General features: G+C 50.9%; 1 protein-coding gene across 1 annotated transcript; it reads right to left on the bottom strand.

Moving 5' to 3' along the window:
• Positions 1-1,878: 1,878 nt before the first annotated feature.
• On the bottom strand, positions 1,879-26,774 carry ACADL (acyl-CoA dehydrogenase long chain). Its single transcript, XM_054177044.1, has 11 exons — positions 26,637-26,774; positions 22,307-22,468; positions 21,799-21,936; positions 20,660-20,824; positions 18,633-18,699; positions 17,655-17,819; positions 16,248-16,349; positions 13,563-13,676; positions 10,019-10,146; positions 6,748-6,834; positions 1,879-2,572 (listed from the first exon to the last, which is right to left on the bottom strand). Exons 1-11 carry the CDS (start codon positions 26,708-26,710, stop codon positions 2,479-2,481), a joined length of 1,296 nt encoding a protein of 431 aa, XP_054033019.1. The 5' UTR covers positions 26,711-26,774; the 3' UTR covers positions 1,879-2,478.

Below are 26,774 nucleotides of genomic sequence, written 5' to 3'. Positions count from 1 at the left end.
CTGAAAGGTCCACACCAACGTTTCAGTTATGCTTTCGAATCACGGTGTTTGAAGAGAGTGCCATAAACCCCTGGTCTTGAACAACACCCATTCAGGCTCCCAGACACTGATTGAGTGGAATTTTAACTCCCCCAAACATTCAGAGGATTTCACAACACGGACCAGTAAGGACACAGATCTTTCTGAGTTGGCACATCTCCCCAACGTGACCATAGCTTTACCTGGTCTGATTTTTAATATTTCTCCTTTTACTAAATCAAGCAGGAAAAAAACTGAAGTATTTACCTCTTGACAAAACCCCAGACTTTGGATTTTCTCTCATTCTGCATTAGTTTATTTTGCTTGCTATTGCTGACAGATTCCAAGTACCTCAGCCACTGCTACATTTCCTTTGGGGAAATGCCTCAGCACTTTTACAACCAGGCAGCTGATGCACCAAAGGGGATGAGAAACCCAAGTGCTCAAAACCACACAGGAAACCTCAGCGAAGGCTGAGGGACACACCTGGATGCTAGCTGCTGTCCAGAGCTTTGCTAAGCCACTTTAGAGTATGCACTTTAGTGGGAAGCCAACTTGGTCAGAGCCACTTCAAGGTAAAGGAATCTGAGGCAATCTGATCACCCTGATTATCAGAGAGAGGTTTAAACCCAGAAATTAAAAGAGATTCACACATGAAGCTGCAGGCTAAAGTTTTCCACCTAAAAAGTCAAAGTCAAATGAGAAGAACCAGGCAGGAGGGACCCTGCAGCCGCTGCGCTGCAAGGAACCGAGCGGCACCACGTACCTCCCGCGCTCGGACCCCCGGGCACAGCGGGGCGCGGCCAGAAGGGCCGGGCCGGCAGCGAGCAGCCCTCACACGGCGCGGGGCGGGAGGGGACGGGACGCTGCAGCGCTTACGGGCGCTGGATTACCCCCGTGCAAAGCGGCAGCGCTGCCGACCCAGCCCTGCCCGGCGGCTCTCGCCGCACCCCCGCCTCACACGCCTGCGTCCCGCCCCCGCCTCAGCCCCGCCCCGCGCCCAGACCGTTAGCCCCCCCCCCCCGCCCCGCCCCCACCCCAATCTCCTCCTCACGCATGCGCACCAACTCCTGGCGGCGCCACCGCCGCTCCCGCCGCGGGAACCGCAGTCCGGCTCCGTTTTTTACCACCCCCCTCAATCCCGCGCCTCAGGGCGGCGCTCCCCGCTGCCCAGTGGCGGCGGCCAGCCGGCGGCCTTGCCGCCCTCCCCTGTCTGCCCCACGAAGCCCCGCGCTTGCCTCCGCCCGCCGGCTTCTCCACAGCGGCGCTGCCGCCTCCCGCCCGCGCGGCACAGCCCCCGGCGCGGCTCCCACTGCCGCTGTTGAAGAGTCCACGCCCAGCTAAAGCGCAGCTGGGCGGGCTGGGCGGAGCCCGCCCCGAGCGGGGGCGGGGCCATGCCGCTCAGGGGAGGAGCGCGGGCCAATCCGCCGCACCCGGGGGCGGTGCTCCGCGTGGGAGCGACGGCTCGCCATTGGCCGAGCGTCGAAGGAGGAGACCGACACCCCCCGGCCCCCCCTCTGGCCTCCCCCGCCGCGCGCGTATCCGCGGGGCGCGGCGGGAGGGGGCCGGCGGCGCGCGGGGCAGCGTCCTGCAGTCCTCTCCCCCTGCTGAGTCGGTGAGGGGTAATGCGCGCCGGGCTCCCGCAAAGCCTGAGCTCTAACCCTCACCCTGCGCAAAGAAGTAAAATGCAGTAAAAATTGAGCGCGTTCACGGGAGATAACAACTTCGAAATACCCGCAACTGTTCGCGTTCCCCTCCTCCAACCTCCACCTCGAAGCACGGCGGGGAATGTGAGCAGGGCGGAAAGGTCCCCTTTCTCCCTCAGGCTTTGAAGTCATGCACACAACCGTGAGACTGCAGAGAAATGCTTTATTACGTTTGTTTGAACAAAGTAATTAAAATAAGGCATTCTGGCTTACATGTAAACATCGAGGTCACCCTCCCCAGGCGGGGAAGGGAGGCTGCTGCACAGTAAGCAGGTGTAGGGCAGGAGGAGAGAAAGTTTCAAGTCCTGCTCTGACACAGTGCTAATTGTCGAGGGAAAATACAAATTCAGTGTTAATTATTTAACATTGAACTTCTGTTTAGTTAAGAACGTGGCTTCCCTGGAGAAGAGATTTGATTCTGAAAAGCAAGGGCTGGATTCATTGTCAGGGCATCAAGTCTGGAAGACTGAGCTGCTCGTAACGTTCCAGACAGAAAACTGCATTTCACTACACTTTTCAGAGCCCAGAGAACTCCAGTTTGGAAGTTCTGTTGTCCCAAGGATATTTAAATTGGAAGTGCATTAAGTATTAGCCAACCTACACATCAGTGTTGTTCCTCACACTTCTTAAGTAGTGCCACTTTCTTGAAAGCATAGGATACACCACTGTTATTTTACTTACATTCCGAGGATGTTGTGCCATCTATTAATACAAAAGGATTCTAGAAGACTCTCCAAAGTAGTAAACATCTGCCCTACTTGTCACTGACAATGTCTCTAGCAATAAGTTCTTTCATGATTTCATTGGTACCACCATAGATCGGCTGCACACGGGCATCCACGAAAGCTCTGAGGGGGAAAACAAAACAGAAGATTACAAAGAGCCTCCTCAGAAAGGCCAGACAAGCAAAATAAAAAGATACCAAGCTTTATCTTTGAAGATCCCTCTCCTCAAAGTACACCATTGCCATTTTTGAAGAGGTTCAACTTTTCAAAGAGGTACATTTTACCTTTCCAAGGTACGAGGAATTTGGTCAAGCATCTTTGCCCTGGTTTGTTTACACTGAGTTTTCACTACCTGTAGGTAGTTTTAGGCTGTGCCTAGGAAAATTTTCCACAGACTGAGGAGGAAAGTGGTAGAATGTTAAAAAACATTACCATTGGATGGAAAAGGAAAATAATGATAGGGTCTAAATATTGACAGCTGCCTAAACATGAGCCAGTAGTGTGCCCAGAAGGCCAATGGCATCCTGGCCTGCATCAGGAATAGTGTGGCCAGCAGGAGCAGGGAAGTCATTCTGCCCCTGTACTCTGCACTGGTTAGGCCATACCTTGAGTCCTGTGTCCAGTTCTGGGCCCCTCAGTTTAAGAAGGACATTGAGAGACTTGAAGGTGTCCAGAGAAGGGCAACGAGGCTGGGGAGAGGCCTTGAGCACAGCCCTGTGAGGAGAGGCTGAGGGAGCTGGGGTTGCTTAGCCTGGAGAAGAAGAGGCTCAGGGGAGACCTCATTGCTGTCAACAACTACCTGAAAGGTGGTTGTAGCTAGGAAGGGGTTGGTCTCTTCTCTCTAGCAACCAGCACCAGAACAAGAGGACACAGTCTCAAGCTGCAGCAGGGGAAGTTTAGGCTGGAGGTGAGGAGAAAGTTCTACCCAGAGAGAGTCATTCATCATTGGAATGTGCTGCCCAGGGAGGTGGTGGAGTCCCCATCCCTGGAGGTGTTCAAGAGGGGACTGGACGTGGCACTTGGTGCCATGGTCTAGTCCTGAGGTCTGTGGTGACAGGTTGGACTTGATGATCTTTGAGGTCTCTTCCAACCTTAGTGATACTGTGAATCCTCTTGGTCTGATTACTAACACAAAGTCAGTTGTATAAACTAACTCCTCCTCTCTTTTTGGCTCCTTCACTCTAGTAGATACCAGCTGGTATATTTTGCTTGGCTGTTGCTGCCCTTGGCTGCGTTCTTGTTGTGGCAAAGTACTAACAAGCTACTCTCTGGTCTTCTCTTTTGCCTTGTATAGGGTGGGGGAAGGGAGCAGGGAAGGGGAAGCTGTTAGCTCCCTGGTTTTGTCCAGGGGGGGTTCTGGTGCTGGTTATAAATTGTACATACAAGCAAATATTGTGTATTTTGTGCACATTCACTGCATTCCATGTTTCTAGATTTTAGTGTGCTTGTACATATAACTTCATTGCCTTCCACTGAGCCAGTCTGGCAAATTTTATTTTGGGGGGGAATTTCAACCCAACACACTACACTGTCCCCCAAGTCTTGTTCCCTCCTACCTCAGCTCTGGACACCAGAGCCCCTCTTTTGCCCACCACACATCCTGCAGAAGGGCAAGACCCAGGTGTCTTGATGTGAAGCAACAGCTGCTGCAGAGCCAAACTGATAGTTATCGTGGTAATTTGCTCTAATGCCCCAGCCTGTCTGATCCTGTCCAGAGGACTGCTAATGGTGCTGTCAGCTCTCTGAGGTGGGACTCCCAACGCCTTGGGAGGAACTGAAAGTGCCAACTGGTTTAACATCAGCTGCCTGGCTACAGCCTTCTCCTGACACCGCCTTCAGCAGCACGCAGCCAAACCATTTCCATCCCCGCGCTGGAACTGGCCCCAGAACGTGCCCACAGCTGGTGACAGCACACATGACAATGACAGTGTGCTTTTCCATCTTAATTCTGCCTCATTACACAGAGAGGAGCCCAGGAGCAATGCAGCACTCTCTACAAACACACATGTTGCTGAACCATGGGAATAATAAAACCTTACACGGAGAGGTGTACACCAGAAGGGGCTTGAGGATGTCCTGAGCAGGGCTTGCTGGTTAGGCTGCACCTCGAGAGGTGTACACCAGAAGGGGCTTGAGGATGTCCTGAGCAGGGCTTGCTGGTTAGGCTGCACCTCGAGAGGTGTACACCAGAAGGGGCTTGAGGATGTCCTGAGCAGGGCTTGCTGGTTAGGCTGCACCTCGAGAGGTGTACACCAGAAGGGGCTTGAGGATGTCCTGAGCAGGGCTTGCTGGTTAGGCTGCACCTCGAGAGGTGTACACCAGAAGGGGCTTGAGGATGTCCTGAGCAGGGCTTGCTGGTTAGGCTGCACCTCGAGAGGTGTACACCAGAAGGGGCTAGAGGATGTCCTGAGCAGGGCTTACTGGTTAGGCTGCACCTCGAGTCCTGTGTCCAGTTCTGGGCTCCTCCGTTTAGGAAGGAGGTCGACTTGCTGGAGCGTGTCCAGAGAAGGGCAACAAAGTTGGTGAGGGGCTTGGAACACAGCCCTGTGAGGAGAGGCTGAGGGAGCTGGGGTTGCTTGGCCTGGAGAAGAGGAGGCTCAGGGGTGACCTTATTGCTCTGTACAACTACCTGAAGGGGGGTTGTAGACATGCAGAGGTTGGTCTCTTCTCCCAGGCAGCCAGTAGCAGAACAAGAGGACACAGTCTCAGGCTGCGCCAGGGGAGGTTTAGGCTGGAGGTTAGGAAGAAGTTTCACACAGAGAGAGTGATTGCCCATTGGAATGGGCTGCCTGGGGAGGTGGTGGAGTCACCATCACTGGAGGTGTTCAGGAGGAGACTTGATAGGGTGCTTGGTGCCATGGTTTAGTTGGTTGGGTGGTGCTGGATGATAGGTTGGACACAATGACCTTGAAGGTCTCTTCCAACCTGGTCTATTCTATTCACTAAGGCAGGGTAGTGAACACTAACAAATCACACTCATTACAAACATGTAGGAAAAAGTTATCTCAAAGCAATACTTCATACTCTTAATGCATTCTGAATTAGAAAAAATAAATTCTAAACCTACTCAGTTAAACAAATTCCATTCCTGTACTGATGACAACTGCACAGCAAACCTCTTTGTCCCACTATCAGATTGCCCCCTTTTGATTTAAAAAACAGCACCAAAAACTCTGCTTAGTGTGGCCAAAGGAACACACATCAATGGAAAACACATCTTCACAGATAATAGAAGTAAATCACAGGCTCACAGGATGTTAGGGGTTGGAAGGGACCGCTGAAGACTGAGTCCACCCCCCTGCCAGAGTAGGGCCATGGAATCCAGCACAGGTCACACAGGAACACATCCAGACAGGGCTGGAAAGGCTCCAGAGAAGGAGATTCCACAGCCTCTCTGGGGAGCCTGTTCTAGTGCTCTGTCATCCTCACAGTAAAGAAGTTCCTCCTCATGTTGAGGTGGAACCTCCCATGCTGTACTTTCCATCCATCACCCCTTGTACAGGACAAGTGAGCAGAGGCTGTCCCTGGCCCCTCCCTCTTGACCCCCAGCCCTCAGCTATTGATAGACATTGATCAGATCCCCTCTCAGTCTTCTCCTCTCTACACTGAACAACCCCAGGGCTCTCAGCCTCTCCTCCCCAGGCAGTTCTCTATTTCCTTCAGCATCCTTGTAGCCCTCCCTTGGACACTCTCCAGCAGATCCCTGTCCCTCCTGAACTGGGGAGCTCAGAACTGGATGCAATATTCCAGGTGGGACCTCACCAGGGCAGAGTAGAAGGGGAAGAGAACCTCCCTTGATCTGCTGAACACACTCTTCTTAACACACATGGAGATTAATTCCATAGATGTCCTTAAATTCATAAAGTAAGGAAAAGAAGAATGGCAAATTTGCCTTTTAGTAGAAAGGGGGAAAGGAGGAGGAGGAAAAAGGGGGAAAGGAGGAGGAGGAAAAAGGGGGAAAGGAGGAGGAGGAAAAAGGGGGAAAGGAGGAGGAGGAAAAAGGGGGAAAGGAGGAGGAGGAAAAAGGGGGAAAGGAGGAGGAGGAAAAAGGGGGAAAGGAGGAGGAGGAAAAAGGGGGAAAGGAGGAGGAATACAGTAAGAGTTGTGCAACAGCTTATGAATTATTTGGAGAAGCAAAGCAGAGCCCTCCTGCAGCCATCTGGACAGGAGGCTGCCTTTCAATAAACACGATGAGAACAGGAACAGTAAATGAGTCCTAACTAGCAGCCCTACAGGAAGTGCCTCTGTTTACTCTGCTGGTGATCTTTCATCGTTGGAGTCCCAGAGATTACACTTACTTGGCAATGGGATACTCCCACATGTATCCCCATCCTCCATGCAGCTGCACACACTGGGTAGCTATGCTGTTTTGGAGATCAGAACACCTGAAATGGTGAAAGAGAAATTGGGGGTTAGAAGGGTGTCCTGCTGTGAAACTCTGCTAGAGATACAGGGAAGTAAATAAACCCAAACCAAGCAAAGTATTTTACTCCACAACTTAGACACTGGACATTAGAATGCCTCCTGTTCTCAGGATGAAAAAAAATACTGCTGTCTCCTTATGAGGAGAGACTCAGGGAGCTGAGGGCTCTTTAGCATGGAGAGAAACAGGCTAAGGGGTGACCTCATTCATGTTGATTAAGATGTGCAGAGTGAGTGTCCAGAGGATGGAGCCAGGCTCTGCTGGGTGATGCCCAATGCCAGCACCAGGGGCAGTGGTGGAAGTTGAGGCAGAGGAAGTTCCATGGAAACAGGAGGAAGAATTTTTTCCCTGTGAGGGTGACAGAGCCCTGAAGCAGGCTGCCCAGGGGGGTTGTGGAGTCTCCCTCTCTGGAGATCTTCCAACCCCACCTGGATGTGTTCCTGTGTGACCTGCTCTAGGTGCTCCTGCTCTGGCAGGGGGGTTGGACTGGATGAGCTTTCAAGGTCCCTTCCAGCCCCTAACATTCTGTGATTGTTCAACTTAACATACTGGAGATCTGTTCTCCTTATGGAAGAGCTTTCAGAGAAGGAAAGCTTTCAAAACAGACCAACTTGTTTACCTTTCTCACAGGCCAAAAGATTTCTTTTGTAAAGCTGGTTGGTGTAGTCTCTTTTCCTACCAAATCCTTCAGTTTTGGCAAAAATAAACAGTATCACAGGCACCCCACCCTCACTCCCCACCCCAGGATGTTCTTTGAGTAAAACCATGACCTGAGGATAAGTTATTTTTCCTCAGTTTTAGAGTTTTTTAACTCCAGAAAGTACTTTAATCCTTACACAGGATTTCTCACTGCAAAATGTGGCTTTAACTGCAAAATAAGATTTTAACTGCACTGGAAGTTCAAGATAAGGTTAAAAGACATGAAAAAAACCCACTTTCTAATCATCCAACTTTCAGAGTGGCAACAGAAGTAAAGAAAATGACCATTCTAGTTAATTGCTTCTGCAGCAGGGGAGGTTCAGCCTGGATGCTAGGAAATATTTCTTGCCAGGGAGGGCTCTCAGCCATTGGAATGGTCTGCTGAGGGCAGTGCTGGAGTCACCATCCCTGGAGGTGTTCAAGCAGCCTTGGAGCTGGTGCTTAGGGACATGGTTTGGGGTTGACCCTGCAGTGCTGGGTGGAAGGTTGGACTGGATGAGCTTGGAAGTCTCTTCCAACCAGATGTTTGCTGTGATTCTGGGATTCATCTTTATCAACATGAATGAGGTCACCCCTCAGGCTCCTCCTCCTCCTCTTCTCACAGAAGAATGTAAGAGTCCTTTTCCTCAAACCAACCCCCTCATCCAGTTAGATCCTTTACAGTTTATGACACTGTCCTGCAACTGTCTCCCCTAAATATACTTTCAAATTAATTTAGGTACAGAATAAAAACCTGTCCCCACAAAATAAAACCTACAGAGCTTTCATCAGGTATTAGAAGAGAGGCAGAAACTGCCTTGAAATCCTTCAGAGTTCTACACAAGTAACTGACTAAGCAAAAGTTTGAAGAAAACCAAACTGGAGATAGTCTCCTGAAACAGAGAATAAAGCAATTCTCCATGCAAGTGTGTTTTCTAGACCTCCTAAGAGAGTTTTTTGGAAGGGAGCCACAAGGGCTGTGCTTGGGACAAGTGAAATCCACTGCTGAACAGTCTGGAGGGCGAGGGAGTGTCAAATGCCTCGCTCTGGGAAATCTGTTGAGGAAGTAAGGCTGCATATCTGAGCTGGCACTAGCTCTTTCCTCCTCCTCCAAACTCAATGCCTCTGCTTGTGTACCTGGTACTCCTATGTAATCAGTGCCAGGAATAGCACTCAGCCAAAATCATTCCTCTTCACTGCAAATAATCTCTCTGCTCATTTTCTTTGTACTTATTTTTCCAAAGTCTGCAACCTGTAAATCTCTCCATCTGCCACAAAATCCTTTGTCTGTGTCTGATGTCCTTTTTTTTCCCCCCCATCTTTGCAAGCAAACTAAAACCAAATTCATATGCCATCACCTTAGCTGTCTCTACTCATCCAGCTTTCTCTGGGTCGACCCAAGCTACAGATAACAGCACCAAGTACAGGGAGAGGGAGGAGGAGTTCTGGCCAGTAAATGAAAGCACTGTTTAGATTCAGTCACAGCAACAGCTGTAGCAAACTATTTCTTCCCCAAACCAGACAGCTTCAAAAATTGGCTGGCCCAAACAGCTATTGCTGAGAGGCAGTAACTAAAAAGTACCCTCTGAGCTTCAAATAAATCTGGGTGTTAAAACCAGAAGCCAATAAGCAAACACACGCTCCCTGAAAACAAGCAAACAACAAACCAAACAAAAACACACACCCAACAATTTGCCAGAGTAAAATGCAAATGCTTGTGGCCAGGCACCAATCAAGTACTCATTTTTACTTGAAGCTGAGTGCTGATCTTGTTATGAATGAATGGAGGCCTATTTTAAAATCATGCTAATTATTTTGAAGTCATTGATCTGTTTAACCAACACTGGGATTCCATGTAAATAAGACCTCTGCTACATGACTGAACTGAGAGCCAGTAGCCCTCCCCCTTAGAAGGCTCAACTGAAAGCCAGTGGGCCCCCCTTTAGAAGGCTCAACTGAGAGCCAGTGGGCCTCCCCCTTAGAAGGCTCAACTGAGAGCCAGTGGGCCCCCCCTTAGAAGGCTCAACTGAGAGCCAGTAGCCCTCCCCCTTAGAAGGCTCAACTGAAAGCCAGTGGGCCCCCCTTTAGAAGGCTCAACTGAGAGCCAGTGGGCCTCCCCCTTAGAAGGCTCAACTGAGAGCCAGTGGGCCCCCCTTTAGAAGGCTCAACTGAGAGCCAGTGGGCCCCCCTTTAGAAGGCTCAACTGAGAGCCAGTGGGCCTCCCCCTTAGAAGGCTCAACTGAGAGCCAGTAGCCCTCCCCCTTAGAAGGCTCAACTGAGAGCCAGTAGCCCTCCCCCTTAGAAGGCTCAACTGAGAGCCAGTGGCCCCCCAGTGTCTGCCAAAGCTATTATTAATCAGGCAGTAATTTTCTCTCTTAATTCCATCAGAGCATTCTAGTGTTATCATCACTGAGGCTCCTGTTGAGACCATGCAAGCAACACTGCCCAGTGATTCCCCCCCCACATACCAATACTTTGCCATGGAAGCTGTGGCAGAGTCCAGACGTTTCTCTGCGTGCAGCTGCAAACAGTTGTCCATGAAAGCTCGGCCCACGCAGATCTGCGTCTTCATCTCTGCCAGCTTGTGCTGCACCGTCTTGGATGTCGATGGAGAAGGCAGAGGAGAGAGAGAGCAGAGGCAGCACAGTGTGTAAGTGATAGCTGAAGCAGCAAACACAGCGTTCTCTAGAAAGATTTCTGTTGGACATCACCACTTCAAACAACTTTGGCTCTGGACACCACAAGACAGCTTATTTCCCATGCAATTGTGTCTGTACCGTAGGATCACAAGAACATAGGATGTTAGAGGTTGGAAGGGACCTTTGAGGATCATTGAGTCCACCTCCCCTGCCAGAGCAGGACCATAGAATCCAGCAAAGATCACACAGGAACTCAGCCAGACAGGGATGAAAAGGCTGCAGAGAAGGAGACTCCACAACCTCTCCAGGCAGACTGGTCCAGTGCTCTGTCACCCTCACAGTGAAGAAGTTCCTTCTTGTGTTGAGGTGGAACCTCCTGTGCTGTAGTTTCCATCCATTGCCCCTTGTCCTATCCCAGGGTGCAACTGAGCAGAGCCTGTCCCCTCCCTCTTGACACCCCCAGCCCTGACATATTGACAGACATTGATCAGATTTCCTCTCAGTCTTCTCCTCTCCACACTAAACACCCCCAGGGCTCTCAGCCTCTCCTCCCCAGGCAGGGCTCCAGTCCCTTCAGCATCCTTGCAGCCCTCCCTTGGACTCTCTCCAGCAGATCCCTGTCCCTCCTGAACTGGGGAGCCCAGAACTGGATGCAATATTCCAGGTGAGGTCTCAGCAGCACAGAGTAGAGGGGGAGGAGAACCTCCCTGCATCTGCTGGACACACTCCTCTCAATGCCCCCCAGGATCCCATTGGCCTTCTTGGCCACCAGGGCACAATGCTGTCCCATGCAGAACTTGTTGCCCACCAGCACTGCCAGGTCCTTCTCCATAGGGCTGCTCTCCAGCAGATCCCCTCCCAACCTGTACTGCTGCAGTTTCTTCTTCCTTCCAGGTGCAGGACTCTGCACTTCTCCTTGTTGAACCTCATCAGGTTCCTCTCTGCCCAGCTCTCACTCTGTCCAAGTCTCTGAATGGCCACACAGCCTTCAGGTGTCTCAGTCAAGCCTCCCAATTAGGTATCATCAGCAAACCTGCTGAGCAGACACACTGTCTTATTAGAAAGAATTACTGCCTTTTAGTTGTCAAGACCAGCTCCAAAGATAACCTGCAGAGAAAAACCCCAAGAGCCTAAATAAACTTCCTAGAGAGCACAGAGCAGGAGGCTCTGTCTGCTCTGTCACTCTCAGCTCCCTCTCGTGGGCAAATGTCCTTTCACTCTGCAGAGCCACTGATGACCCAAAGCAGTAACATTTCATCATGCTCTGAAGGCTTTTTCTGTGCATCCAGTTCTTCAGAGTTTAAGCCATAGAGAGACACAAAAGAAATCCCAGACTAACTCTCTGAACGTTTTTCAGGGCTGACTTCTGTCACACTGTAAAAGAGTTTCTAGACAGAAGAAATAAAATCCATCATTAAGGTTTTGTAAAACCAGGCCAGGAAAGCACTCAACCATCATCATGCAGTCCTGGTAGCAGGGAAGATAAAAGTATCACCCACTTCATAAAGCTTTTTTAACCTTAGAGCTCCAAAATTGTACAGACAAGCTCATCTTGATTCTCTTGACAATCAATAGACCAGGTTGCTGTTGCAAAGCAATGGGTTAGCCCTGTGGAGAAGGAGCTGGCAGTGCTGGTGGACAACAAGTTCTGCATGGGACAGCAATGTGCCCTGGGGGCCAAGAAGGCCAAGGGGATCCTGGGGTGCATTGAGAGGAGTGTGTCCAGCAGATCCAGGGAGGTTCTCCTCCTCCTCTACTCTGCCCTGGTGAGGGCTGCCCAGAGAGGTGGTGGAGTCACCATCCCTGGAGGTGTTCAAGAGGGAATTAGATGTGGCATTTGGTGCCATAGTTTAGTCCTGAGGTCTGTGGTGACAGGTTGGACTTGATGATCTTTGAGGGCTCTTCCAACCTTAGTGATACTGTGAAAGAGCCAGGAGAGTTTCTGCCTGAGTGCACTTCTCAGAGCGCTGCTGAGAAGTGTCTAACTGAACTGTAACACACATACATTAAGGCTTCTGGGGGGGGTGAGGGGGGAGTGTTGGGGTGGGTTTGTGGTTTTTTGGTGGTTTTTTACTATTTTTGCTTCTCAAAATTGAACAATGAGCATGGAGGTAAAGTAAGCAACAGCTACAGTCCAACAGTGAAAACTGTGCAAACAGTCCTTGGAAAGCAGCCCAGAGATTTTAGTTTGTTCACCAGTTCACAGATGTCCCAGAATCACAGCATCACCAAGGTTGGAAGAGACCTCAAAGGTCATCAAGTCCAACCTGTCACCACAGACCTCATGACTAGACCATGGCACCAAGTGCCACATCCAATCCCCTCTTGAACACCTCCAGGGATGGTGACTCCACCACCTCCCTGGGCAGCACATTCCAATGGCTAACAACTCTCTCAGTGAAGAGCTTTCTCCTCACCTCCAGCCTAAACTTCCCCTGGTGCAGCTTGAGACTCTGTCCTCTTGTTCTGCCATCGGTTTGGAAGGGACCCTCAAAGGTCATCTTGTCCAATCCCCCTGCACTCAGCAGGGACATCTCCAACCAGATCAGGCTGCAGAAGTCCCCAGCAAGTTTGATCTTGAATGTCTCCATGGACAGCCTCAACCACACCCCTGGGCAACCTGTTCCAGTGTGTCAACACCCTCATGGTGCAGACCTTCCTCCTGATGGCCAACCTAAATCTGCCCTGCTCCAGTTTCAAACCACTGCCCCTCCTCCTACCCCCCACAGCCCCTCCCTAGCCTTCAGATAGGGAAATGCAGTTCCAAGGTCTCCCTGGAGACATGAAGCAAATTCACACTGTGTGGCAGTTTTAGGCTATGCCTTTAAAAGATTTTTTTTCCACAGATCTTGAACAGAACAGTAGTAAAATGTAAATCAATCACTCTTGGGTGTAAAAAGGAAACTAAAGGTAATCCTAAACAACCCCACTGGAAGAGATAAGGGACTAAAACTGGTTGTGCCAAAGCAATCTTTCTTCTCTTCTTGCTTCTTCACTGTGGGAGAGATACTCACTCACTTCTGCTTGACCTTGGCTGCACTGCTTTTGTTGTAACTGGCATTAACTTCTCTGCTCCTTTCTCTTCTCATTTTTGTACAGGGGGGGTTAAGGAGGAGGCAAGGAGGGAGAAGCTGGTAGCTTCCCCTGGTCAAAGACCAGGGGAGGTCCTTGTGTTGTTTATTAATATTGTAAATCCTGTACATTTTGTACATACTCACTGCATTCCAAGGTAGATTGCAGTTTTGCTTGTAAATACAGCTTTCACTTGCTTCCAACTGAGCTGGTCTGGCAAACTGAATGGTGGGGGGTGGGAGGGGGAATTTCAACCCACCACACACTGAAATCTTACCCAAGTCTCTCAGTTCCAACTCACCTGCAAGTGTGCAATTGTCTTCCCAAAGGCTTTTCTCTGCTTCACGTAGTTCCTTGTTTCCTCAAACATGAACTCACAGCCAGCAAGAGCCATATCAGCAATCAGCAGCCTCTCCTTTGGAAACACAAAGGTTGGAATCCAGCTCAATTAGTCCTGCATGTCTCTGCATCAGCTGCACAATTGGGACACAGATGTTCAGTGTTGTTCATGAAGGGGGGAGAGGGCAGCAGTCATGCTAACCATCAGCCCAGACACACTGCATTACTGAAATTAATGAGTGGGACAAATGCTTTGCTGCCCTACAGCTCACTTCTAAGTCTTTTCTGGGGCAATGTCCTACCACAAGGGCTCAACAAAACAGCTACAAGTCAACAGCAAGATGCTTACTGACTGTGAAATTCCCATTAAATTGTTTCAATTATTGGTTTTCACCATTCAAAAACCTGCATTTAACAATTTCCAAAGGACTCCTCTGGAAGAAAAACAAACAACACAAACCTACCCAAAAAAACACCCCTATTTTTGTGTCCTTTCTCATGCCGGAAACCAGAAACTAGACAACAGTTAACTTCTAGCACCATTAAAATCATCTGATGCACCACCTTCAATCCATTCATAGAATCACAGAGCTGTCAGGGTTGGAAGGGACCTCAAGGATCATCCAGTTCCAACCCCCCCTTCCATGGGCAGGGACACCTCACACTACAGCAGCTTGCTCACAGCCACATCCAGCCTGGCCTGAAAAACCTCCTGGGGTGAGGCTTCCACCACCTCCCTGGGCAACTGTTGCAGTTTGGGCTGGGTGCCCTCTGCTACATGAGGTCCTTCCTGTGTCCAGAGGTCCAGCCCAGTGGGTGGACACAGGAAATTAGGTATTTCCCACCATGTTCCCCTGCACCACTATAAAATCCACAGCAGGGTCTGGCACTTCCTCTTTCCTTCCTCTCCGCCAGCCGGTAACTGGGGGAGATGTCTGCCGGCCATGGGCCTGGCCAGGCCCAAGGCCACAGGGAGATGGGCAGTCTCAGATCTGGCCAGCTGAGACTAGCCTTGCCGGGGGGGGGGGGGGGGGGGGGGGAGATAGGAGGAGCCCTGGGGGTCTTGGGTGCACCCTCAGGTGGGGATGGGATGTCTCTGGGGGTTTCTTTTGTCACTGTGCTTCTGGCTTTCTGCACACACTCACTGCTTTCTATTTAAACTTTCCACCACTTTTGCAATCCCTTTGTCTGAGTCGGCATTTCTGCCCGTGGTGAGAAGGGGGTTTGCCCCAACCCATTACAGCAACCTCTGCCAGTGTCTCACCACCCTCATGGGAAAGAATTTCTTCCTAACATCCAATCTCAATCTACCCATTTCTAGTTTTGCTCCATTCCCCCCAGTCCTGTCACTCCCTGACACCCTCAAAAGTCCTTCCCCAGATTTCCTGTAGCCCCCTGCAGATACTGGAAGGCCACAAGAAGGTCTCAGAGCCTTCTCTTCTCCAGATTGAACAGCCCCAACTCTCTCAGGCTGTCTCCATAGCAGAGCAGCTCCAGCCCTCTGCTCATCCTCGTGGCCCTTCTCTGGGCACCCTCCAGATCTTTCTCATAATAGGGACTCCAGAACTGAGCACAGCACTCCAAGTGGGGTCTCAGCAGAGTGGAGCAGAGGGCATCTATTTCTTTAAATCAGTCCAAGATTCCCTTTGATCAGGTCTTGTATTTCCCCACAGTATGAAATTAAATAACCATGATCCCTCCCAGATGAGGCCAACACAGAGTTCTGACAAAGCACAGTCACGTTTGGAAAAACCCACATTGGCTCTTTGTCCTCCCAAATCATTCCCAGACTTTGTGAATGAAGTTGTAAACTGTTATTTCCACTAGCAAGATACTTTGGCAACTTAAAACAATCTCTCTATTCTGCTACATGGACAGAGTTCCTTTTAATATGCTTCTGCTGGTGGTAGAGTGCTGCCTTGTTTCTTTAAAGTGAATACCAAAAGTATTGGAGACCTCCAAGCTAGACTTAATTTACTAAGCAATCTGGTTCCATGCTAGAAGTGTACAAGAAAACCCTCAGTAGCTGGGTTGCTGATGAAGAGATCTGGCTTTGGGCTTATGGGCGATCAACATTTTTACCAATGCTCAATGAATCATAGAAACATAGTCAGGGTTGGAAGGGACCTCAAGGATCAGCCAGTTCCAACCCCCCTGCCATGGGCAGGGACACCTCACATGAGAGCAGCTTGCTCACAGCCACATCCAGCCTGGCCTTCAAAACCTCCAGGGATGAGGCTTCCACCACCTCCCTCTTCCAGTGTCTCACCACCCTCATGGGGAAGAACAACTTCCTAACATCCAATCACAATCTACCCATTTCTAGTCTTGCACCATTGCCCCCAGTCCTATCACTCCCTGACACCCTAGAAAGCCCCTCCTCAGCTTTCTTGCAGGCCCCCTTCAGATACTGGAAGAACACAATAAGATCTCCTAGGAGCCTTCTCCTCTCCAGACTTGCACCCTCAGCAGTGGGACTGTATCGTGTGGTGACAAGGCAGAAGTGTCACCACAATGCTGCCTATGGACATCCCAACTCTGAGCCTACAATGGGCTCATGATCTCCAAGATTACCACAGATTCTTGCTGTGGCAAAACTTGTCTCTGAATTCTTCCTACAGAGAGCAAACACTCACGTTCCTCTTACCTGAGGGAGCTCTGCCATCAAATAATAGAAGCCTCTGTTCTCTTTTCCAAGCAAGGCACTGGCTGGCAACCGCACATCTTCAAAAAACAGCTCTGCTGTGTCCTGAGAGGATTTGAAACACAACACTTTGTAGCCTTACTTTATTCCAATTATCTTGACCCTTTTTTTCCCCCCCTCTCCCCCCCTCTTGCTATTGTACACTTGAACTTAAAATCATAGAATCACAGAATTTAACAGGTTGGAAAATACTTTTGAGATCATCGAGTCCAACCTACCACCCAACACCATCCAATCACCTAAACCATGGCACCCAGTGCCTCATCCAGGCTGCTTTTAAATACTCCACCACCTCCCTGGGCAGCACATCCCAATGGCCAATCTCTCTGTCTGGGAAGAATTTCTTCCTCACATCCAGCCCAATCCTCCCCTGGCACAGCTTGAGACTGTCCTCTCCTCCTATCTCTGGGTGCCTGGGAGAATAGACCAACCCCCACCTGGCTACAACCTCCTTTCAGGTAGTGTTAGAGAGCAAGAAGGTCTCCCCTGAGCCTCCTCTTCTCCAGCCTAAACACCCCCAGCTCCCTCAGCCTCTCCTCATAGGGTTGTGCCCCAGCATTTGGGCTGGAAGGGTCCTCCAGAGATAATCTAGTTTATCCTCTCCTCAAATTCAGCTCCAGCAAAGCAGGCAGCTGAGGGATTTGTGCAGTTTTACTTTTTGAAGGCAAAGAAAGGCTCCACAACCTCTCTGGACCTCTGTGCCAGTATCTGACCATTTTTATGGCAATTATTTTTCTTAATACCTACTTGGAATTTTCCTTAAGTAACTTGTATCCCTTGCCACTCTCCCTCTCACTGTGCTCCAAGACATCTCTACAGCCAGCTAGCTGTCAGGTAGCTAAAGACATCAGTAAGCTCCTGTCCTTCCAGACTTCTGCAGAGTGAACAAAATTCAGCCTTCTCAGCACCTCCTTACACATCATATGCTTCAGACTTCTACAGGCAGACTCAGTGTATACTTTGTATGTACATTATCAGTGCTCTAAAGCCTAAGAACCAGAATAGCACCACAGTTCTGTTGTGCTAATCACAGAATGTTATAGGTTGGAAGGGACCTCCAGAGACCATCCAGTCCAACCCCCCTGCCAGAGCAGCACCACCCAGGGGAGTCTGCACAGGAATGCATCCAGGTGAAAGGCTCCAGAGAAGAAGACTCCACAACCTCTCTGGGCAGCCTGCTCCAGGCCTCTGTCACCACCACAACTGCAAAGAAGTTTCTCCTCACGTTGTGAGCTGAAACCTTCCACACTCAAGCTTGTACCCGCCGTTCCTTGGCATACTGCTGCCAGGCAGGGAGAGGTTTTAGACTTCCTCTGAGTGTGTGCCACATGAAAGGTTGTATGGACTCACCTGAGCTTTCAGGCCGATTTTGTGCAGCTTGCGCCCCTTGATGAAGCCTTTCGTTCCGTTTTCCACCAGGAAAAGGCTGATGCCGTGCGCAGGCGACCGAGCTTCCCGGTCCGTCACGGCCACCACGATCACCACGTCGCTCATCCAGCCGTTGGTGATGAACACCTGCGGGCAAGCGCAGCCTGGGATGAGGCAATGAGCTCGGTGGAGAGAAGCTGGAATATGTCATCAAGAAGGTGCTCTGGACACGGGCAGGCAGGGTGAGCTTGCAGCACAGAAGGCCAAGGGCAGCCTGGGCTGCATCCAAAGCAGCATTGCCAGCAGAGCCAGAGAGGCAATTCTGACACGGCGCTCTGCTGAGACTTCACCAGGACTACTGTATCTGACCCTCCCTCACTCTTCCCCCACCTCACTTTCCCCATTGCCATGCCCCTCCTTCCCTTCCTCCCTCTCCCAGGGCCCCTCCCTCCCTCCCTCTGTGTCCCCCCCTCCATGTCCCTCCCTCCCCCTTCTCCGTGTCTCCCCCCTCCATGTCCCTCCCTCTGTCCCCCCCACGGCCCTCTCCCCGTGTCCCTCCTTTCCCCCAAGGCCCTCTCCCCCTCCATCTCCATGTCCCTCCCCACCTCCCTCCCTCTCTCTCAATATATATATAGCTATTTAACCTCAGCACTGCTCCTGCTTATACTGTGGAGGACTTCTTTGACCCACCTCCCCACTTCTTCCCAGTTTAAGGGATAGGAAGCCTTTTCAGAGGGGTATTTAAAAAAGGCAGCAAGAAAACCCCAGACAAGCCCTTCCATAAGCTGCCAGCAACACAAGTTATCTTAAACCTTATAAAACCAAAACCAAACCCAAACCCCCACAACCTAACCCAGAAAACCCACAGAAGTGAAGCAAAAGGACTGGAGGAGATGCATCCTTCCCTGTCTAAATGCATGCAGCTCCCAAAGCCTGTGGGCAGCGTGGCTGTCCTCTTACCTTGCTCCCATTGAGAATCCAGTCACTCCCATCCTTTCTTGCATATGTTCGTACTCCCTGCAAGTCACTGAAAAGAAATCCAAAAGGTCCTTCCAGAAGCCACCTCCCTCCTTGGGCAACCTCTGCCAGTCTCTCACCACCCTCATGGGGAAGAATTTCTTCCTAGCATCCAATCTCAATCTACCCATTTCTAGTTTTGCTCAATCCCCCCCAGTCCTATCACTCCCTGACACCCTCAAAAGTCCCTCCCCAGCTTTCCTGTAGTTCCCTTCAGATACTGGAAGGCCACAGGGAGGTCTCCTTGGAGCCTTCACTTCACCAACTCTCTCAGTGTGTCCTCATAGCAGAGCAGCTCCAGCCCTCTGATCATCCTCATGGCCCTTCTCTGGACACCTTCCAGCACCTCCAGATCCTTCCTGTTATAGAGGCTCCAGAACTGGACAGTGCTCCAGGTGGGGTCTCAGCAGAGTCAGGCCCTCTTCACCCAGGTGTGTCATTTCCTCCTGACTACATTTCATGCTAAATTTGTGTTCATGACAAGCAAGTTAGGGACTATGAAAGCAAGCACAAAGCGAATCTGCCCCCACAGGAGAATACCAACGTGGATTCTGAGCAAGCCTCTTGAGATGACAACGTTGTGATAAATTAATCTGTAAGTAACAGCTGGTTTTGAGGGACTAACTGTTCTAGAATACTGTCTAGTCACTAAGAGAACCAACCTTCTGACCAGGAGGGGGTGGCAGTTTTAGTCTGATGCCCAGGAAAATTTTCCACAGAGTGGATAGAAAAGTGGTGGAAGGTAAATAAGACCTTTAATGGGGAAGGTCGTGAGTTCAAGCCTGCAGTGGGCACTAGTGTCCTCCCTACTCTAGTCATGAGGTCTGTGGTGACAGGTTGGACTCGATCTTTGAGGTCTCTTCCAACCTTAGTGATACTGATACTGATCTTCCTGAACTAAATAAATTACCATTGGATGTAAAAAGGAGAATAATGGCAAGGCCTAAATAATCCCATGACTAACAAAGTTAGTTGTGGACACTAATTTATTCTCTTTTTCATTTCTTTGCTCTGGCTGATACTAACTGATGGCTTCTGCTGGCTTGCTGACCTTGGATGCATTTCTTGGTTGTGGCTGAGTACTAACAGCTACTCTCTACTCTTCTCTCGAATTTACCTTGTACAGGGAGGGAGAAGGGAGCAGGGAGGGGGAAGCTGTTGCTAGCCCCCTGGTTATAGAATAGAATAGACCAGGTTGGAAGAAACCTTTGAGATCATCAAGTCCAACCTATCATCCAACACCACCTAATCAACTAAGCCATGGCACCAAGCACCCCATCCAGTCTCTTCCTAAACACCTCCAGTGATGGTGACTCCACCACCTCCCTGGGCAGCACATTCCAATGGGCAATCACTCTCTCTATGAGGAATTTTTTCCTAACATCCAGCCTAAACCTTTGCTGGCACAGCCTGAGACTGTGTCTTCTTGTTCTGGTGCTGCTTGCCTGGAAGAGACAAACCCCTGCCTGTCTGCAACCTCCCTTCAGGTAGTTATAGAGAGCAATAAGGTCTCCCCTGAGCCTCCTCCTCTCCAGGCTAAGCAACCCCAGCTCCCTCAGCCTCTCCTCACAGGGCTGTGCTCCAGACCCCTCACCAACTTTGTTGCCCTTCTGTGGACACCTTCCAGCAACTCAACATCTTTCCTACACTGAGGGGCCCAGAACTGGACATAGCACTCAAGGTGTGGCCTAACCAGTGCAGTCTACAGGGGCAGGCTCTTGTCCAGGGTGGCTCTTGTGTTGCTTATAAATATTGTGTAATTTGTACATATTCATTGAATTTAGATTCACAGATTTTAGTGTGCTTGTAAACAGAGCTTCATTTGCTTTCCAACTAAGCTGGTCTGGCAATTATATTTCAGGGGTAATTTTAACCCAGCACAGAGGGTCAGGCATTTTTTTTTTCCCCACTTAGAACATTATTATGTGCTGCCTAGTGATTTAAGAGCAGTGGTTTAATACTCTGCTTACCTGCCAGCCCCAGGTTCTGTCATGGCAATAGCTCCAATGCACTTGCCTGCCACCATCTGAGGGATGAAGCGTTTAATCTGCTCTTCGGTGCCATAGTTGGCAATGTAGGGCATGACTATATCTGAATGAAGGCTGAATCCTGGGCCAGTGCAGTTAACATACATCCTTGAGGAGAGGGAATGCAAAGGAAAAACATTCAAACAGAAGGGCTACAAAGATTTAAACCCTGAACTTTGCACAGTTACAACAGAACCTACGATGAAGAAAGCCCCACCATGCAGAATGGCAGACATAAGCTGAGCTTGGGGCACCTGCAGAATGTGTTTTCACAGCCAAATGGCTGTATAACTTGCTAGGCTAAAATGCTTCCCACAGCCACAAAGTCCTAACAGTGGAGTGCAATAACATTTGCAGGATCATAGATCAGAGGATCTTAGGGGTTGGAGGAGAACTCTGGAGATCGAGAGCAGGACCATAGAATCCAGCACAGGTCACACAGGAACACATCCAGACAGGGCTGGAAAGGCTCCAGAGAAGGAGACTTTACAACCTCTCTGGACAGCCTGGTCCAGAGCTCTGTGAGCCTCACAGTGAAGAAGTTCCTCCTCATGTTGAGATGGAACCTCCTGTGCTGCAGTTTCCATCCATTGCCCCTTGTCCTATCACAGGGGAGCAGAGGCTGTCTTCACACCCAGTACTCAGATATTTAGAAACACTGATTAAATCCCCTCCCAGTCTTCTCCTCTCCACACTAAACAGCCCCAGGGCTCTCAGCCTTTCCTCATCAGGCAGTGCTCCAGTCCCTTAATCATCCTGGCAGCCCTCTGTTGGACTGTGCAGCAGATCTCTGACCCTCTTGAACTGAGGAACCCAAAACCGGATGCAGTATGCCAGGTGTGGCCTCACCAGGGGCAGAGCAGAGGGGGAGCAGAACCTCCCTGGATTCATTACTTAACCATCTGAAATGCTCACAACAGTAGGGATTTACATATATCCAAATTACTGTTAGCATGGGGAAGATGATCACCATTTTCTCTCAGCAAGCATATTCCATGTTCCCATTTGATGGAAAAAATAGTAATAAATACAGTCTCTTGAGAACAGAACTGAAATTCTTCCCAAAGCTTCTAAGTACTTACTGCTCCTCCCAGACCACAGCTGAAGAGAGAATGTCTGCTCCAATGCCTCCATGCTTTTCAGCAATAGCAACACCCAGCAATCCCTGCTGTCCAGCCTTTTCCCAGAGCTCCCTGCTCACCTGGCCGTCCTTCTCCCACCTGCAAAGGGAACACAACAACAGAGTTGCACAGCGATTCCCCAACGTGTTGCCATTTATTTGTCATGGCTGCTACAGCACTTGCAGCCAGATTTCACTCCAGAATAGGAGGGGAAAAGATCTGGTTTTATGGCAGGGATGCCAGAGTATCTGGAGCTCAAAGAATGCAGTAAATTGATTAGGTGTGATTTCCCCCCACATATGATCATCATAGGCACACTTGTTTCAACTGAGCAAGTCTGCAATAGAAAGCTTGTAAATGGAAACAAAACCCAGCCTGTTTATGCTGTCAGAGTAATACCTCAGAACAGCATTTTGGGGGTGAAAACATCCATTATTTGGCAAAGCAGAAGGTTCAAGAGGTGTCTTACTCTGCATGGAAAGGCAACACTTCTTCCTGAAAGAACTTCCTGGCGCTTTCCCTGAAGATATCATGTTCTGATGAGAAGATCTTCCGAGTGCCTATATCAACCAAGGTTTTAGCAGAAGACGGCTCCAGGCGCTTTGAGCCATGCTGCTCAGTTTGCAGAGGGCTAAAGAAAGAGAAGGGAAAGCATTTGTTACAACACAGGCACCTCCACCTACTGACTCTTCAAACAAAAGAAGCATCTGGATGACTGGGGAGTGAGGTGGATGGGAAGTGGTTGCAGGAAAGAAGCCAGAGAGTTGTGGTCACTGGGACGGAGTCTAGTTGGAGGCCTGTGTCTAGTGGAGTCCCTCAGGGGTCAGTATTGGGATCAGAGCTGTTCAATATATTTACCAATGACCTGGAGGAGGGCACTGTCAGCAAGTTTGCTGATGGCACCAAACTGGGAGGAGTGGCTGACACAGGAGGCTTGTGCTGCCATGCAGCCAGACCTGGACAGGCTGAGAGCTGGGCAGGGAGCAATGGAATGAAGTTCAACAAGGACAAGGGGAGAGTCTTGCACCTGGGAAAGAACAACCTCATGGAGCAGGAGAGGTTGGGGATTTCTCCTTCACTGCTCTCTGGCAGGTCAAAAGATGTGGGGGTCCTAGTGAATGGGAGGTTGACCATGAGCCAGCAATATGCCCTGGTGGCCAGGAAGGCCAAAGTCATTCTGGACTGGATTAGAAGGGCTCTGGTTAATAGGTCGAGAGAGGTTCTCCTCCCCCTCTACTCTGCCCTAGTAGGGCCACATCTGGAATAGTGTCCAGTTCTAGGCCCCTCAGTTCAAGAAGGACCTCAGTGAACTGCTTGAAAGAACCCAGTTCAGACCCACAAAGATCATTAGGGGAGAGGAACATCTTCCTCATGAGAAGAGCCTGAGGTAGCCTGATGGCTCTATAGCTTAGAGAGGAGGAGCCTGAGAGGTGACCTCATCGCTGTTGATAAAGATGTGCAGAGTGAGTGCCAAGAGGATGAAGCCAGGCTCTGCTGGGTAATGCCCAATGCCAGCACCAGGGGCAGTAGAATAGAATAAACCAGGCTGGAAGAGACCTTTGAGATATCGAGTCCAACCTATCACCCAACACCGTCTAATCAACTAAACCATGGCACCAAGCACCCAATGCCAGTCTCTTCCTAAACACCTCCAGTGATGGTGACTCCACCACCTCCCTGGGCAGCACAACCCAATGGCCAATCTCTCTCTCTGGGAAGAACTTCTTCCAGCCTAAACCAGTGGTGAAACCTGAGGCATAAGAAGTTCCATGGAAAGAGAAGGAAGAATTTTTTCCCTGTGAGGGTGGCAGAGCCCTGGAGCAGGCCGCCCAGGGGGGTTGTGGAGTCTCCCTCTCTGGAGATATTTGAAACCCAGCTGGATGTTTTCTAGGTGACCCTGCTCTGGCAGGGGGGTTGGATTGGATGATCTTTTGGGGTCCCTTTCAGCCCCTAACATTTTGTGATATGTATAGTTAAACACAGTATCCAACCCATGTTTAGTGTACCATCAGGTCCAATTGATACCCACAAAAACACAAGAAGTAAACAGTAAAAGTAAAGACTTAACACACACTGAGCTTCAATAGGAGGCAAAGCAAGACAGTCTTGGCATTACAAAACAAACACACAATAATGGTAACACATAAGAAGATAGAGGTTCTGCTCATTAGAGCTGCTGAAAACCATCACTACATTCTCCCCCTACTACACAAAATGGAATTTAGTTCAACTTAAACTGAGGGCTTATGTATTTGAACAAGTTAATTCTTTTGGGTGTTTTGTTCATTCTGCACACGAACTCTCAATTCAATCCCCAGTTCAAGAGAGACAGAGACCTGCTGGAGACAGTGCAAGGGAGAGCCACAAGGATGCTTAGGGGACTTGAGCATCTCCCCTGTGAAGAGAGACTGAGAGCCCTGGGGCTGTTGAGTCTGGAGAAGAGAAGGCTGAGAGGGGATCTGATCAATGTCTATCAATAGCTGAGGGCTGGGGGTCAAGTGGAGGGGGCCAAGCTCTTTTGGGTGCTGCACAGCAATAAGCCAAGGAACAGTGGATCTAAACTTGACCAGAGAAGGTTTCAGCTCAACATAAGGAGAAACTTCTTTGCAGTGAGGGTGAGAGAGCCCTGGAGCAGGCTGCCCAGAGAGGCTGTAGAGTCTCCTTTGCTGGAGCCTTTCCAAACCCACCTGGATGCATTCCTGTGCAGACTACCCCGGGTGTCTTGGCAGGACGGGCTAGAGGGACGTGGTGGAGTCACTGTCACTGGAGATGTTTAGGAAGGGACTGGATGAGGTGCTTGGTGCCATGGTTTAGTTGATTAGATGGTGTTGGGTGATAGGTTGGACTCGATGATCTCAAAGGTCTTTTCCAACCTGGTTAATTCTATTCTACTCTGTTGAGCTGAGCTGTATTAAATGGAAAAGGCCTCCACTCTTCCTTTCTCAATCTGTTTCGTTCATCTCTTCTCAGTTCTTCAGCACAGGAACTGTGTGTAGTCCCACTGAGCTGAGCCAACACTTATTTACTCCCATACCACGATGAAGGCCTTTATTTACAGCCACATGAAGCTGCTCACATGCTTCCTGGCATGCAGGATTAAACACCCCTCAAGCACACACTGTTTACTTCTGCTGCTATTTGGAACTTCTGTAACTTGTTAAAGAGTTCTGTATCTTGGACCCTCAAACACAGGCTACCCGTGCCAGGCACACAGTGACTGCCACAAAGGCTCCACCTTATTTTTAAAGCTGTTTATGTAAGAGGATACTGAGCTTTATTTCACACCACTCTTGTACTGAATCGTGGCTGAGAGTCCACACTGAGCACGGGGAAGAGCCAGGCTTCTCCTTCACACCACCCACAGAGGAGACACAGCTTGTAGGTCAGAGGTGACGAGAGCACACTCCTGCGTGTTTGCTCCTCAGCACCCCACCCCCGAGCCCTTGATGTCACCACTCGCGGGTCACCAGGTGACCCAGCAAGAACATATTCACCCCATCACCTGCTGCCATCACAGGACTCGGTGTCCCCAAGCAGGGGCAGGCAGTGGAGCAAAGGTCAGCCCCGTCACGGGGATGCACGGAAACATCCCGACCAGCCGGGCACAGGGGCAACTCACCTATCTGCCGGGCACAGGGGGCTCACAGGAGGGACTCACACACACATCTGCCGGGCACAGGGGGCTCACAGGAGGGACTCACACACACATCTGCCGGGCACAGGGGGCTCACAGGAGGGACTCACACACACATCTGCCGGGCACAGGGGGCTCACAGGAGGGACTCACACACACATCTGCCGGGCACAGGGGGCTCACAGGAGGGACTCACACACACACATCTGCCGGGCACAGGGGGCTCACAGGAGGGACTCACACACACATCTGCGGGGCACAGGGGGCTCAGAGGAGGGACTCACACACACATCTGCCGGGCACAGGGGGCTCACAGGAGGGACTCACACACACATCTGCCGGGCACAGGGGGCTCACAGGAGGGACTCACACACACACATGTGCCGGGCACAGGGGGCTCACAGGAGGGACTCACACACACATCTGCCGGGCACAGGGGGCTCAGAGGAGGGACTCACACACACATCTGCCGGGCACAGGGGGCTCACAGGAGGGACTCGCACATCTGCCGGGCACAGGGGGCTCACAGGAGGGACTCACACACACACATCTGCGGGGCACAGGGGGCTCAGAGGAGGGACTCACACACACACACCTGCCGGGCACAGGGGGCTCAGAGGAGGGACTCACACACACATCTGCCGGGCACAGGGGGCTCACAGGAGGGACTCACACACACACATCTGCGGGGCACAGGGGGCTCAGAGGAGGGACTCACACACACATCTGCCGGGCACAGGGGGCTCACAGGAGGGACTCACACACACATCTGCCGGGCACAGGGGGCTCACAGGAGGGACTCACACACACATCTGCCGGGCACAGGGGGCTCACAGGAGGGACTCACACACACATCTGCCGGGCACAGGGGGCTCACAGGAGGGACTCACACACACATCTGCCGGTCGCAGGCCGCAGTCAAGAGGCCTAGGGGACGTTTCTACACCTGCTGGGCAGCAGAGCCCGAGTGCCTCCCGCACACACGCACACCCCTATGCCTATAGGCACACCCCTGTGCATAAAGCCTTCCGGCCACACACTACCGAGTGCAGCGGCAGGGGTGCGCGGACCCCCACAGACGAGGAACCCCCCCCAGCCCGGCGCACACCCGCCTCCTCACTCACACCTCAACACCCCCTCCCCACCCGCAGCGGGGCCCGCTAACCTGGCCTGGGCAGAGAAGAGCCGGGGGCCGGCGGCCCGCACCAAGCCGCTGAGGCGGAGCAGCCGTGTCGCCATCTTGCACCGCAGCAAGACAGAACAGAACAGGGGCCGCACAGGGCGGGGCCGCCGTTAACAGCCG

The sequence above is a fragment of the Dryobates pubescens genome, chromosome 37, assembly GCF_014839835.1.
Source record: "Dryobates pubescens isolate bDryPub1 chromosome 37, bDryPub1.pri, whole genome shotgun sequence".
Taxonomy (NCBI): Eukaryota; Metazoa; Chordata; class Aves; order Piciformes; family Picidae; genus Dryobates; species Dryobates pubescens.
The sequence above is the reverse complement of the archived record's forward strand: the minus strand, read 5'-3'. Positions and strand labels throughout refer to the sequence as shown.

What these genes read in the sequence shown, in the direction of transcription:
- ACADL (XM_054177044.1), bottom strand. Translation starts at nt 26,710, where the DNA reads ATGGCGACACGGCTGCTCCGCCTCAGCGGCTTGGTGCGGGCCGCCGGC. An exon ending in TGATGGCAGAGCTCCCTCAG is followed by an intron (nt 13,677 to 16,247) that starts GTAAGAGGAACG and finishes GTGTTTCCAAAG; the next exon opens with GAGAGGCTGCTGATTGCTGA. An exon ending in TGGGAGTATCCCATTGCCAA is followed by an intron (nt 2,573 to 6,747) that starts GTAAGTGTAATC and finishes TTTCCCCCTCAG; the next exon opens with AGCTTTCGTGGATGCCCGTG.